Here is a 15,010-nt window from a genome sequence, read left to right as displayed (position 1 = left end):
AGAGCGGGCAGCGATTCAAGTCGGCTAGTTCAAACCCCAGGCGGGGGAGGGCATTTTTCCATGTAAATGAACCCATTGACCAAAAACCTGATGCTAGCATTTGAACTACCATGTATACACAGTGGGCACCAAGGGGGGAATCCTATACAATGATTGTGTTGAGGGTCAAGGGGCACAGATGCCATGTGTGCCAAGTATTGCTGCATCAAAGCCAGTCACTCCACTGTCCCAGCTGCCCTCAGTTGGCCATCAAGAAACTGGGTGAAACGCTTGGGAGCCGACACTGGAACACTGGTGTTTGGGTTTACAGCTGGTTTGCTGTCAAGCTGTCTGCATTCAATTCAACTGTTTCTAATTCAGACCAAATATGACACCCCGCAGCCTTAGACATGCAGCCAACGACGTGAGAAAGAGATACTGCACAGCTCCCCTTCCCTCCGTCTCTCGCTTGTCTTCACATGGATTTCAGAAAGCAAAGGGAAGAGAGAAGGAACAATCTGCCCCTATCTGCAGCCACCCTCATCCTTGCAGCTATCTCTATCGAAGGACGACGCTGGGATTCACATGCAAGCTCAGAGACAGATACCCCGTAGAATGTGTCATTAAAGGTCGGGGCTGTGTTGTGATTTGAGCCCGGTAAGCTTCTCTCCCTGAGGCTTTTAAAAGCCAGAACCAGGCACAACAAGGCACTCTTGTGACGTTAAAACATTAATCACCCACTCAACAGCTACCTACACTGGAGGTATTCTAAACAGCAGGGCAGCCACCCAGGTTGACTGATACAGACAGAGGACTGATACATTTGTGGGCAATGTCAGTCAGTGAGACCAAAGCCCATGGTCATCTTGTTCAGATTTGATTCACTTATATTTCTGTGTTAAGCTGTTGTGGTTTCTAGAGTAACCTTTCCTTGGATTGGTTGGTTGGTTTGAAGTTTTTTTTCACTGAGTACTTGAAGACATTGATTGAACCATATTTCACTGGGATTTGCACATTTTTTATCCTCTCAAATGCGCAAATAATAGCCTATAATCACTCTGGACTTGCACTACATTGACATCTCTTAGTTGAAAGGCAGAAGAAAGATCTTGAACCCCATTGATCAGAGTGAAAGTCTTGTACTGAATGTAATTGTGCATGCACACAGTAGTTCCAACATTTTCTTGATAATCCATTGATGTTGTAAGTGCATTTTAGCCATTTGAAAGGAGGGTGAAAAGACATTCAGACTGAATATCAACCAGTTTTCAACCAGAAATCAATGTTAAAATTCTGGTTAGTGCATACTGGGATATATTTTAAACTCACATCCATTCAGCATTACATATAATGATGCCGTGGTGCTTTATCAACAGCTCATGGACACACACAGTGTAGAAAAGCAGCTGAGGACAGGTATATAGCCATGTCATGACTGCTGAAATAACAAAACATGCTTCCCCATCAAGGTAACACTTTAAAAGCCCTTATCATTGCTCTTCTACTGCTGACACTTCACAGGTAGTGACAGCACACGTACAAAAAAGTCAAGTATTTGTACGTGTCAGAGATGACAAGTTTCAGACAAGAGTTCATCTTTGTTAAATTCATGTGGAAACATAGTCTTCCTTTCCTTTCAACACTTTTTTCCCAGAGGTGTTCAGGGACTGTTCAAACTCTGGAAACTCTTACTGCCTCAGTAGATACAGAAGTCCCAGTTGTTGTTCAGGCACTGTCTATAGCGTACCAAGGCAGAACTGAGACGTCATATCTGAGGGAAAAGCTTATCTCACCAGAGGTATCTTTCTGCTGATACACATTTTGTTTCCTCCCGATAAAGCACAGCTTGTTTCATCTTTGTCATTTTCAAAAAGATGTTTTCTTTTGGCACACAGCAAAGAAAAAGGCGGATGAAGATGAAGAATCACTGCTTTACAGAGGGGAAAAGGCTTCTTGGCTGGCAGATTGGAGGCATTGTTGGCCATGCAGCATTCCCATGTGTTGGCATGTTTCAGACCTGCAAGCCCTCTGAAGCTTCAAACCTCCTAAAAGTCCCTTACCTGCCACACCCAACACTCAAGCTCCAAATTTTGATTTAAGTCAATGGAGAGGGCTGACTGACATGATAGTGTTTTTATAGCTCTTCAAAAATGGAGACACTGGGAAAGGAATCTGCTCAAAATTCTGTTTCTTAACTTACAATGACAGTTGCTTTTGGGTGGTTATACTGTAGACAGACATGCACTAAACTGAAATACTGTTAAATAACCTTGTCAACAAAAGCATATTTTCTAATAACCCCTGACTTACAAGTTCCTAGTCTTCCCCAAACCTGTTCAAAGACTCAACTCATGTGCAGGAAAGCGGAAAGAAAGGCGTCTTTAAAAGTCTCTGTGTGCTCAGCTCTCAGTACTTTTGTAGCCTCTAACTGAGTCTCTGTGGTTTAAAGTATAGTTTCTCTCCTGCATTTGTACTTTCAAATGTTACTTGTCGTGTTAAATTACCACCAATGAAAAGCAAACATTTTCCAATTTTGCTGCTTCATTATAAAAGCTAACAAATTAACAGGAGTTTATTGTGAGGAATTTAAGAGAAATTAAACATGTTTATTCATCTGCTGCTGTTCTACTCAGGAAAAGTGCAAACTGGTTAAAAGGCAGAACTGACGCCAGAATTTCTGTATGGAAAAGGGGTAACGGACAGGAGCAGAGACCACTGTCACTGACTATTTCATCCCAAACCTTAGGGGAGGGTCAAACTTCTGCTCATCACAGCCCCATGCTTGCGGGACTGCATTTGTGGAGCAGAAATGCTCTCTAGTGAAGAGGATACAGTTCTGTGCAATTGTCTCACCTCATGCACCTGATTTTTATGTGCACAAGTTTTGAGACTAATTAAGCACCATAGAAGAGCTCAGTTTCTTGCTCTTTATCCATCTTTTGTCAGTTTTTCAGCACAGCCAACGCAACATCTCTTTCCTCTTTTCAAAAAAACAAAAAAAACAAAACAAAAACACCCGTCTAATTCTGATTTAGACGTTGATAACCATGACAACAGCAGAAGCTTCAAAGCTTTGAAACATTCAGGTCAGCCTTAATTATAATGAAAGGCATTTTTAGCTAGCAGCGTTGTATGTATCCACCTGTGAAAATGGTATATTTAGTGGGTTACACTCACTCTCCATAGTCTGCCACTGAGAAACATTAATCAGCTCTGTGTAGCCAGTTAGACTGTCACAGAAATCCAATGATCTATGATCTCTGCTGTAACATACAGTAAGGTACACATTTCAGTTTTAAGGGCACAGTCCTAAACTGCTGCTTAGAAACCCAGCTAACAAATATTCGACTCGCTGGTTCTATTTTTCTCAACACTTTTTTTCTCTCTCAGCGTGTAGACTGTGGTTAAGAACCCCATATTTAGACACTGATTCAGTCTAATGAGGAACATAAGGAAAAGAAAGACAGACAAACAGTACAGTGAGACGGGAAGAGATATAGGAACTTAGTGCACATTTAAAAGTCCAAAGCTGAGAGGAAAACATCCAAATCCAAGAACAGGAGAAGCCACTATGAGTGTTTAGCAAGCAGAACAGCACGCGCCAAGCCGGTGTTTATATCTAACCTGCTAGTAGCAGCGTGTACTGCACTCCTTCCCATAAAAAGACAGGACAGGCCTGTTAGTCTTGGCTCAGTAAAGCCTTCAAAGAGCCCATTTATCGCTGCATCTGGAAAGGGGCCTATCTGATAACGCTGAGGAGCCGCAGCCTGGGACACCTCACAGTCCTAATCCAGCCCCACTGGTTCTTTTAATCCTGCTGCTCATTGTTTACCTGCTGCCCTTTGATGAAGCGCTACATGTGTCTCATTCATATGCCCATCTTCCCCCCTACTATTTCCTGCTGTACACTGAATATCATGTCTAGAAGGAGGATATCTGCCAATAAATGAGATTATGAGATAAAAAAAGTAGATATTAAAGGGATAGTTTGGACTATTTGACATGGGGTTTTATGAAGAACTAACTGTCGACACAGCCCCAGTTTGGAGAAGCGGACAAGAATACCAGGCTAAAAAAATGTTCTGCTGATTCAGCAGGAAAACATATTTTAGGGCCAATCTAAAAACATTCATATTAGTTTGAGTGTGTCGTTTATTTAGAATATTTTCACTGCTTTAGATTGCTGTCAGACAGCCGTTTCCAACAGGAAACCGCTGTTATACAACCCAAATATTTCACTCTTTCACACACAAAGCTGCTGCTCTACCACTGCCTCGATCTGTTTGTTAGTGTTACTGTGGCAAATCTGAACTATCCCTATCCCTTAAAAAGACTGAAGTCACAAAATAACACAAACAAACAAACAGATTGAGGCAGCGGTTGACGAGAAACTCCTGTGTCCTGAGAGGTAAAATTAAACGGTAGCTAATTCACTGACTATGAGTAAGTATCCCATACAACCCTACTTAAAAATATCCAAACTATCCCTTTAAAGGATGACAGGCTAGGACTTAAAACGACGAGTGAAAGATGACAATGGATGTTCCTGGGACTTCAGAAGTCAGGGGTCGCTCACCAAGCTTTCACCTCACCGGCTCTTAAGGGAGAGTATATTTAAAAGTGCCTCAGAGTGGGGGCTGAGAGACCCTCCAGATTTCTCAGTCTGTTTACCACACACAGACTGAGAATGAAAGGGCAAAGCATATTAAGGAGGTATTGGCCTGGCCCATCAGGTCAGTCCAAGTTCTTTAAACCGCCGCCACACACAATGGCCGCCACCAGGCGACAATGGGCGGCTTCAGACAACAAGCAAATCAAGCGGCCTGCACATTAAAGATTTATTGCAAGGCACAACAAAGGCCGCCCACGGAGCTCCCCACGAGGACGACTCTGAGGCCTTCCAGCACAGTGAACTCCTCTCGGTCACCCCGCTTTCTCTCGAGGGCCTCTCCACCACCCAAAGACCTCAACCATAAAAATTCAAATGAAACTGGGGGAACTTTCAAGCAGCCTCCCAAGCGGAAAACCTCTCCAGCTCTTTTCATCGCGACTGCAAACTAAAAACTAATTATTCCTTCCCTCTGAGCTCCCGCCACAGACCTGGGATCGAATGCTCCGGCAGAACGCAAGTGAGGAAGGGCTGGAGCGCATTCTGCTTAATTAAGCTGAGGAGGTTTCAGCAACACCCCTTAATCAAGGTTGAAATCTCTTGGGTACCCTGAAAGCCAAAAGATCGTGACTGAGTGTAATTTACATTTTAGGGCAGCGTTTATTGCCGTGGTTCAGAAAGTGAATGCAGGTCATCAGAAGGTAAGAGTTTGCGGGCAGAAGTCAGACAGACAGTGGTTACAGGCAGTGTAGTTAGGCAGTCTGTAGTCTGTTACCTGAGGCAGCGCATGGCTCTGTGTTGTTGTCAGTTTTCGAGATGCTCTTATTCCTCTCTTGTCGATAGACGAGATGAGGTTTGTTGTGTTCTTCATCATATTCCTCCCCCGCAGCACTTAATAGAGGCTCCAAGAAGTATTCACCATGCTGCGTCGTAAAAGTTCCAATCTAAAGCAGAAAAAAAGAGACGTCATTGATGGCTTTGGTATGAAGCATGCACTTGCATGTGTGCATACTGTACTGTTCTGTGAGTAGGTTCATTTAAAGATTAGGACATAGTTTCATTTGAAGGAGGTTGTGGTCTAGTCACAGTCGTTCTCTGCTGCCCCTGGGCACCACTGTGCATTTTGTTTCCACGCTTTTGATCAAGATATCTTTGACAGGTGCACATGGAAAGAACATGCTGACTCAGAAAGGTCAGAGAACAACTAAAGTTCACTGTCAGTTGGTTGATAATCTTTACACAGAATATACATTATATACATGACCAAACAGATTTTGCAAATATCTGTCAAAAGTGGCTAACATTTGTGACAAAGTGTGAATATTTTATACTTTAAGATGGTTCAAAATTATATAAAGGCAGTGTAAAAAGAAAGCTGGAGTTCCTCAAGCAGGTCGTTCCACAGCCGAGGAGCTCTGACAGAAAATCTCTGTCCCCTTTCGTTTTAAAGCGCGAGCAGGTTCCTGCCTGAGGATCTGAGGATACAGACTGGTTCGTGGGAGAACAGCAGTTCAGATATATATTCTGGGGCCAGACCATGAACGGCTTTAAAAGTAAAATCTTAAAATCTGTCCTTAAAGAAACTGGTAGCCAATTCACTCCTTCATGCAGAGGCCTTTAAGAATGCTTGTCCTGAGTGCGAAAACTTATTTCCCCTCACAAACTGACACTGGGAGAAGTGACATCATCATATATGGACAGATCTGCTGCTGACAGAGGAATGCTAATATTGATTTGGCAGCTCAGTCTCTCACAAAGCTTCTTAGCTCACTCAGCCATGAGGCACAATGGTGTTTGTATGGTAATTTCATGTGCACACTTAAACAGGATATTGGACACTGGAATGTTATCTTTAAGGCAGCATTATTCCATAACCGCCCCCACAGGTGATGGACGTTTGACAATGGAAAACACACAAATCGGATATGGAAAACGTGTACAAGCTGTATGTGTACCTTTCCTCTCCGCCTTCCAAGGGGCGAAGGATTAGTTGGCCTGCACGTATGCACCGCACTTCCTCTAAAGTGCTACAGGCCCTAAGTGCTACATGTGTTCAGTGTAATAATGAGCCTGTGAAAACATGACACAGGATAGGACACTGAAAGAACAATCTCTCAGCCGTAGTGTTTATCGCGGCGCTCTACTTCGACTGCTGTCCTGCAGTATTAGCCTTTCTTCGGCTCTGACAAGCCAGTGTGAATGAATTAAACCGCTTCTGCCATGCAGGAATGAATCCAAGTTTAGAATCTTGTTACAGTGTGGGATCGTGAGGCATGGCTGAGTTTTTGTACAAACACACAAAATGCTTTCTGGACTATATAAACATCATAAAGGATTATAGATGTGACTCAGTGCAGTATGCAGTATAATAAGTCATCATTGTATGTATAAAGTAAAGTGAAGAACATATTGATGCAGCTCTTACAGTGGCTGCGCACAGTTATTTAATTTTTGACGCCCCAACTGAGTGCTTTCGTCCCATGGTGAAAATAAAGTTTTTGTCTATACTTTTCTGACTTTGAAAATATCTTAGAGGTTGTATACCATAAGATGCCATTCTTAAAGCAGACAAAGTTAAATAAGAATCACAATGCAGCTGAATGCATGAGAACGAATTATACTTTACATACCACCAACAATGAAACATTTCAATTAAACATTATTATAGATCCATCAATATGTACCTCACTTTACCCAGTACATTCAACAATAACTTATACTGCATGGACTATTATAGCAGCTATGGTTGATTGTTGAGGTGAGTATCGGTAGTCATAAGTATACTTTGCTATCTATGGTGTAGAACCCAAAATAGTGCCACTCACTGCTTCTCAGATGCCGCTGGGGATGGCTTTTCTTGCTAATGTCATCCATTTTTGTACCAAACAACATTACCAGCTTCATTTACTGATAGGTCAATAGGGCACACGATACGTCAAGGTGACTTTTAGAGCGCCCTCTGCTGGATCTCAAGACAAACTACCTCAAAGGGTCTGTTGCGCTTAGAATGTAAATTTTGAATTGAAACAGCGAACAGATCATTGCAATTTGAATATAAACTTTTCCCGCCACGTTTAAATGAACATTCGAATTTCGAATACAAACTGACAGCCCTAAACTACAATGCTAACCAAATCACCACACAGAAGGAGGTGTGCATCTACTCATGGAAATCCTGCACTCTTAGGAGCACAAGCCTCTCATCCGTGAATAGATGCACTTTATTCTGTGCGGTGATAAGGTTGGCATTTGCTAGAAAGGAAGTTTAATAGAGGCTCCAAGAAGTATTCGCCATGCTTCGTCATAAAAGTTCCAAACTAAAGCAGAAAAACAGAGAAGTCATTGATGGCTTTGGTATGAAGCATGCACTTGCATGTGTGCATACTGTACTGCACTGCATGTCAGTAGGATTCATTTACAGATTAGGACAGGTTTCATTTGAAAAGGTTGTGATTGAACCACAGTCATTCTGCGCTGCCCCTGGGCACCACTTCTGCACTATTTCCATAATTTTGAAGATGATTTTTGACATTTGCACATGAAAAGAATATGCTGACTCAGATAGGTCAGATATTAACTGTAATAGTTCACAATCAGTCACTGCTGAAATTATAACCATCAAAATTACAAACAATCGTGAGACCTTTTAACCCTTTTATACATTTAGCAATGTAGAAGTAAGTCATCATGATTTGGTTAACCATTTAATAGCAATAATAATAAAAGTTTATTTGTATGGCACTTATCAAAACCAGTGTTTCAAAGTGCTTTACACATGAAAAGACAACAATAAATTTAGGGCCCAGCCAAATAAGCAATATATATATGTAAAGACAAATTTCTTTGCAGTGATCCCTCAAAACACTTGTGACAAAGACAGGTAATGTCCAATATCGGGCTGACAATATCAGTTGACCCATATGTCAGTCATAATCTAAATAAAATGCGTAAGTAAGCAGGCATAAGGAATAAAAGAGGAATGAAACTTGGGTGATTAAAAACCAGAAATAAAATAAAGAGGATAAAATATAAAAACAATTTGTGCAATTAAACTTAAAATACTTAAAGCAGTGAGTGCAACGTCAAGAATAAAGCACGGTTTAACTCAATAGTTAAGAAATGAAATTTAAAAAAAAAAATACAAGAAAGCCTTGATGTAAATAAGTCTTCAAAAGAGATTTAAAAGGAGATACTGGTTTAGTGAGCCTGAGTTCCTCTGGCAGGTTGCTCCACAGCTGAGGAGCTCTCACAGCAAACACGCTGTGTCCCTGCGTGAAATTGCTCACAACAAGGTCCGTGGATTATCTTGAGTAACCGGGTCATGATTTCAGGAAAGAGATATTACTGTTGAGTTCTTCAGATGTCTTTTTGGTGCTTTGAGCACCACAAGCTGAGAAACAGCCAGTTATATCATATTTGAGAGACAGCAGAAATCCCTGCAGCCGATATCTCAAAAACTCACACCAAAATGAGCTAAATCCATAAACAGCACGACGGGTAAGAGGAAAATTAGATATTTTTGATTTTGGGATGAACGGCCCCCTTTTGTGGAGAACTCCCAGCATTTAAAACATTCAGCTTAGTCTCATCTAATTGTGAGATGCCAAACGTTTGTCTAATTACTCCTGCACAAAGATTTAGGTACCTTTTAATTAAGTATGAGAATGTAGCAGCCTAACTAGAACTACTGTTGTAGTGATCTAAACGTAATGAATGATTTATACAACGTAACAACTGGTTGATGTTTACCTGTATCTTGTAAATGACTATCTACAGTGAGTTAACGTTAATTAGATGATTATGGTTGAGCCCTTCTAAAGTTCTCATGTGGTGTTAACGGAAGGCTGAACAGACAAATGCCGTGTTTAGTCAATGGAGGGGGCAGAGTTTCAGGGTTTCCCAGCATTAGCTCAGCAGCAACTCTGGCAAAAGTTTGGACAGACACAATGGTTGCTGTTCAGCAGTGGGTGCTGAACTGGACCTTACAGCTGAGGGACTCCTATTTGAAGTGAGGTCACACTCGTGACACGGATGGAATGACTGTTGGCACACATCTGTTTTATCAAATCCCACAGAGACACTTTGAAACCCTGCTGCTGAGTCATGCAAACGTGACGTGCAGTCGCAGTCAATCTCTGAGGTTAAACAGCACATAAAGGTGTTGTGAGCCTGATCTTTGCACAGAGCTGCATCGTTCGGTGCTGGAATGAAGATCGTTTCATTTCTCAGGACAAAGTGACTCACCACACACTTCTATTGTGCTCCTTCAGGAACTAACATTTCCCACGCTGTGAGCAATCCTTAAGTTCCACACAACCTTCATTGGCAGTTGTGTCCTCCTCACAAGCATTTCTCCTCTTTCCTGCCCGTCACAGCTCAGTCTGAAAAGGCCAAAAGCTTCTCAACCCCGCCCCCCCCGATTCCCCCCTGGGGACGGCTTTGAGCAACTCTGGACGAAAGGGGAACCTGCTTTTTCTAGAATGACCCCCTTTGTTTTAGAGCTTAATTATTCCTTAATGACCTCATCCCAGCAAAATGTGCCTGGCCATTAAGCCCCAGTGATCAGATATGGACACATTTATGACCCAATAGCCTCTGGTGCTGTCTCCATTGTCCTGTCATTCTCAATGAGTGATGATGCCGATAAGCAACAGGGATTCCTTGAAAAGGATGCAAACATGTTTGGATAAGTGAGTCATACATCAAAGTTGGGCAGAGGGACAATTAAAGGCTTATTACCCTGATAATTCCAGCATACCTCATGTCTTAAATTACAATACACTAGAGCTAGGCAATATGTCAATATTAGGCTGTATCAATATTGTGACATGAGACTTAATATAGTCTCAGATTTTGGATATTTTTATGTGGTGATATGGCATGAGATGTTGTCTTTTCCTGGTTTTATAGGCTGCATAACGAAATGATGTAATTGAATGATGTAAGCTGTCCTATAGGTTGCATTTACCCACTCATATCGAGTAATTTTTTAAATGAAAAATATCCAAATCCTGTGGATCTTAAATGTGGATGTTGTCTAGTTTCTTCACTCCTCTATGACAGCAAACTGAATATTTTTGGGTTGTGGACAAAACATAGGACGTCATCCTGGGCTTTGGAAATCAATAATCATCATTTTTCACCATTTACTGACCTTTTATGGACCAAACAACTCACTGGTTAATTGAGAATAATCGACAGATTAATCAATAAAGGCAGTAATCGTTAGTTGCACCTTTAATATCGAGCCCTTCTATGCACACACAAAAAACACTTTATTTGGTGGTGTCTTTTCTGCAAACATACACTGAATGGGAGTTAATCCCAACAAAGTGATAATATACAGCGATGTGTTTTTATCATTATGTCAGGTTTCATTAAGAGTACAATCACTACATGCGTTGTGAATGTACTATCCTCAAAGTGCAGCTGACATGCTATCCTGGTACTGTACACAGTGCACCTATCTAAAATAAAGATTATGTCACTGATAGGGGGTTGTAACGGGGAGGTAGACTCCAAGGCCGTGGTACTCCTGTCTGTGTCCCTGTGGTCGGCCAAACACCCCCACCAGCACCACCAGGCAGAGTCCACGGCAGAATCCGGCTGGCGCGACTGAGGTCAACCCCCTGCCCCCGGACCGCTAACCTTATGTGACCCATGAAGTCATCCCCTTCAACACTTATCAGATTCTCCCACACAGGAGTCAGCAAACAAAATAACTCAGGCATCAGGATCCTTGTGTGGTATAACGGGGCTGTAAACTCATTATTACCCAATAACTCTGTTACAGCACCATCAGATCTAACAGATATGGTGTAGGGCAATCAAACAGCAAACAGCTGCTTTAGACTGAATGATGATATCTGTCGCTTGAGGCTGCAACTAATGATTACCTTCATTAATGACTTATCTGATAATTATTTTAATTATTTTCCTCATAAGTCAATTAAACTATAGAGAAAAAAACTCCCAGAACCCCGAGGTGACATCTTAAAGTAGCTGTTTTCGTCCAGCCAACAGTGCCATATACAAGAGTGTGCAAGTCATCACATTTTATTAGCTGGAACCAGCAAATATTCAGCATTTGTGAAGGTTACACTTTGGTTTGTAAAGATTTAGATGTGTCCTGTAGCAGCAAAGAAGTGGTTGATAAAGTAAAAGCACAGGCATGACACCAGATACCAACACATGCTGTAAGCTTAGATGGGTTAAATCTGCCTTTTTGTTTGGGCCCCAACCAAAGAGCGGAGACCTTAGCTAGATCTGATCAGGACTTTAAGGTTGTGGTAGTACTCGATTTGGATTCATTGCTCAGATCTTATTTTTTGGTTGGTTGTTCACATTATTTTCTAAATGTGGGCCAGTAGATGATTCCAGTGAGAACTGGTCACTGTCCTGAAATGACCCGCACTCGCAGCACGTTTACAAAAGTAAACATGGAGGCCATTGAGGTCAGTGTTTACGGTTTCTTTTATAAGTTGCTGTGTAGTGAGCAGATCATAATGAGGGAGAAGGAGACAGAGAGCCAAATTTTTAATTATGGCTTTTTTGTGGAGCAATGGCTGCTATTTCTGTGTGTGTGTGTGTGTGTGTGTGTGTGTGTGTGTGTGTGTGTGTGTGTGTGTGTGTGTGTGTGTGTGTGTGTGGACGCAGAGTCGGGGGCCAGAAGTGGTGACTCGAATTGCTTCATGGAAACAAAATTTCAAGATGTCAAGAGCTAGTTTTAACTACATCTGTATTGAATGGCTACATTCACACTGCAGGCAAGTGGCCCAAATCTCTTTTTTCTTGCACAGAAGTGTGTTCAGTGTGAACAATTTACCTAAAATTTTGGATGAAATCTGTTTCTGCAAATACGTCACATACCTCACATCATTATCCCACCACTCCACATCCACACACACCTCTGTGCAGAAGATAAAGTCACTGCTCCACAAAAAGCCATCATAAAGAATTTGTCTGCCTTCCATCTCATCCTCATTATCATCTGATCACTAATAAGTGACTTTGATGGCCTCCATGTTTACTTTCATATAACAGCGTGCCATGAGCGATGTCTTTATTGTTGTTCTTTGGTGCATGCAAGTCATTTCAGGACCCTGACCACTGGAATCTGGTATAGGCCACATAAAAAAATCATATGAACAGCCAAACAAAAAAAAAAAAAAAAGATCTGAACAATAAAGAAAAAAAAAGATTATATATGAGCAAAATAATCAGATTTGGGCCATTTTTGCTTGCAGTGTGAACGCAGCCTTAGTGCCTTGCTCAATAGCACTTCAGCAGGTTGGATTGCTTGTTGTCACACCCACCCATGTCTATAATCAGTACACCAGTGCTTTTCCAGCTGGGGTCCAGGGAACAACAGGGGTTGTAGGGGGGACCAGCAAAAAAAAAAAGGAATGCAATATTTCAACTTTTGTCACTTTGTTTGGAAGTTAGTAAAAATTAATTTTAAAGAAATACTCAGAGGGGATTCCTTAAGATAAAACAATCTCTCAAATTACGGTCTAATGTGCATAAATTGTGGGGTCCTTGACATGAAAAAGTTTGGGAAACTCCTCCACTACTGCACCCTGATGCACAGACTGCACTGTGCAACAGTAGCATCACACCACAGGCAGAGACACAGGCAGCTCTGCAGGCTCTCCTCCTCAGTGACATTAGTGCAGTAACACTTCTACACACTCCACTTCAGCTGCGGGTTATGGGGGACATGCATGGATGAAAACGGGAGAAAGCGTGCAGGTCTGTCAGCATTGAAACCTTTGAGAAGTAGAGGTGCTACTCACAAGTCCAGTGCACAGGCTGAAGACGGCGGGGTAGTCGCTCCTGGCGTTGACGTGTCCGCGGAAAAAGCAGTGGCGCATATCGCTCGGGTCAGTGAAGAAGTGGGAGTCCGTGGCGTTGCTCCGCTCCGCTCCCAAGTGTGTCACTGCGTAAGAGGGGGCGATGAAGTCGGAGTTTGCGCTCAGATTGAGATGAAAGCGTTCCCCGAATGCATCAATCCTGTAGTGAACCCGTAAGCCCGACAGGTCATCATTCAGACTCCTGCGTCTCCTCCTGTAGTGCAATTTGTGGGGGAATGATTCTCCGAAGTCATTCACACGGAGCGGGGTGATGATTTCATACGATGACAGCTGCTTGATGAAGCTTTCTGGGGAGGGAAAAAAGTCAGAGAAAGTTCAGAGAGAAAGCAGTGGCAGCGGAATAAATGCAGCTGCAGCCGGGCATCATCTAAAACGGCGCAGATTACAGTTAAAACACCTTCAACGGGATCATAAATCAAAGCAAACTCTACCTTGTTTCGGATGCAATCGATGTTGCAAAGTGTCCCGGACAAGTGCTGACAGATGACACATTAGTCCAACCAGCCAGATTGCAAACTGCATGATTTCCTCCGCGAAGAAAGCCGGGCTGTCGTCTCCAAGGCAGTACCCTACCCTACCCTCAGTCTGTCCCGTCCTGAGCGGCTCCCCCTCCCCGTCTCCCTCTGCTTCTCTCCGCGGCTTGTCAGCAACAGGTCGTGGGATCCGCGGAGGCTCTCTGCAGCGCAAGTCTTGCAAAGTGCACTGGCCTCATCGCATTGCTAAACATGCATCCACTGCCCCTCTATAAACGCCAACTCTTTATGACACATTCATCCCCCTGACAGACAGGGCAAAAAAAAAAAATGCTGCCTAATGTAAACTGTAGTCTATACTGAAAGGAGGGATCAGTGCCAAGTACGCTTTCCCTTAGCCATCCCTAGAACACCCCGTGCACCCTAAGCACTCACCAACTGCGAAGCTACGCCCCTATAGGCTGCCGAGCCAATGGTGAGTGCGCGTCGACCACCACACATGGGGCAGGCTTCAGTGCTGCAATGTTAAAAAAAAAAAAAGGCTGGAAATAAAATGAACCAGTCAGAGTGAGAAAATCAACCAAAACGTTTGTGCACAGTAGTACTGAAAATGTGAATGACACAGACTAAAGTACTGCTGTGCAGTACTAAACTGACCTTATTTTATGTCAGAATCTCCTCTGATAAAATAATAATAATACAATGAAGCAAATATTATAGACTTGGGAGTGTCTGGGGTGTTAAATAGTGAGTTCAGCCTATTTGTTTCACTCAACATACTGCAGAGCTATAGGCTGACATATTGGCCAGGCCGATATAACGGTCAACATTAGCTTATCATTGATAATATCTGCCAGTAAGTAACAAGAAACTGAAGCACAGATATTTATATTTTTCATGTCTCCATTAGTTTGCCCACAAGAGAGCAGTGAGAAGCAGTATTAAAGGTTCAGTGTGTAAGATTATTGGCTGAACATTGCAGAAATTCAATATAACATTCAGAAGTATGTTTTCATTATTGCATAATCACCTAAAAATAAGAATTATTTTTGTTATGTTAGAACACTATGAAAGTG

General features: G+C 42.4%; 1 protein-coding gene across 1 annotated transcript in view; it reads right to left on the bottom strand.

Annotated features, from left to right (window-relative positions):
- LOC146316839 (A disintegrin and metalloproteinase with thrombospondin motifs 20) overlaps positions 1–14,093 on the bottom strand; it is a 107,226-nt gene extending 93,133 nt beyond the window's left edge. Inside the window, exons 1-3 of the mRNA XM_084735143.1 lie at positions 13,893–14,093; positions 13,384–13,748; positions 5,364–5,532 (exon numbers count right to left, since the gene is read on the bottom strand). Coding sequence (XP_084591269.1) covers positions 5,364–5,532; positions 13,384–13,748; positions 13,893–13,983 — 625 coding nt within the window. The 5' untranslated portion in view covers positions 13,984–14,093. The remainder of the gene's footprint in view (positions 1–5,363; positions 5,533–13,383; positions 13,749–13,892) is intronic.
- Positions 14,094–15,010: the final 917 nt, after the last annotated feature.

The sequence above is a fragment of the Lutjanus erythropterus genome, chromosome 13, assembly GCF_056507025.1.
Source record: "Lutjanus erythropterus isolate fLutEry1 chromosome 13, fLutEry1.hap2, whole genome shotgun sequence".
NCBI lineage: Eukaryota > Metazoa > Chordata > Actinopteri > Lutjaniformes > Lutjanidae > Lutjanus > Lutjanus erythropterus.
Note: the sequence above shows the minus strand (reverse complement) of the source record. Positions and strands in the feature narration are given on the sequence as shown.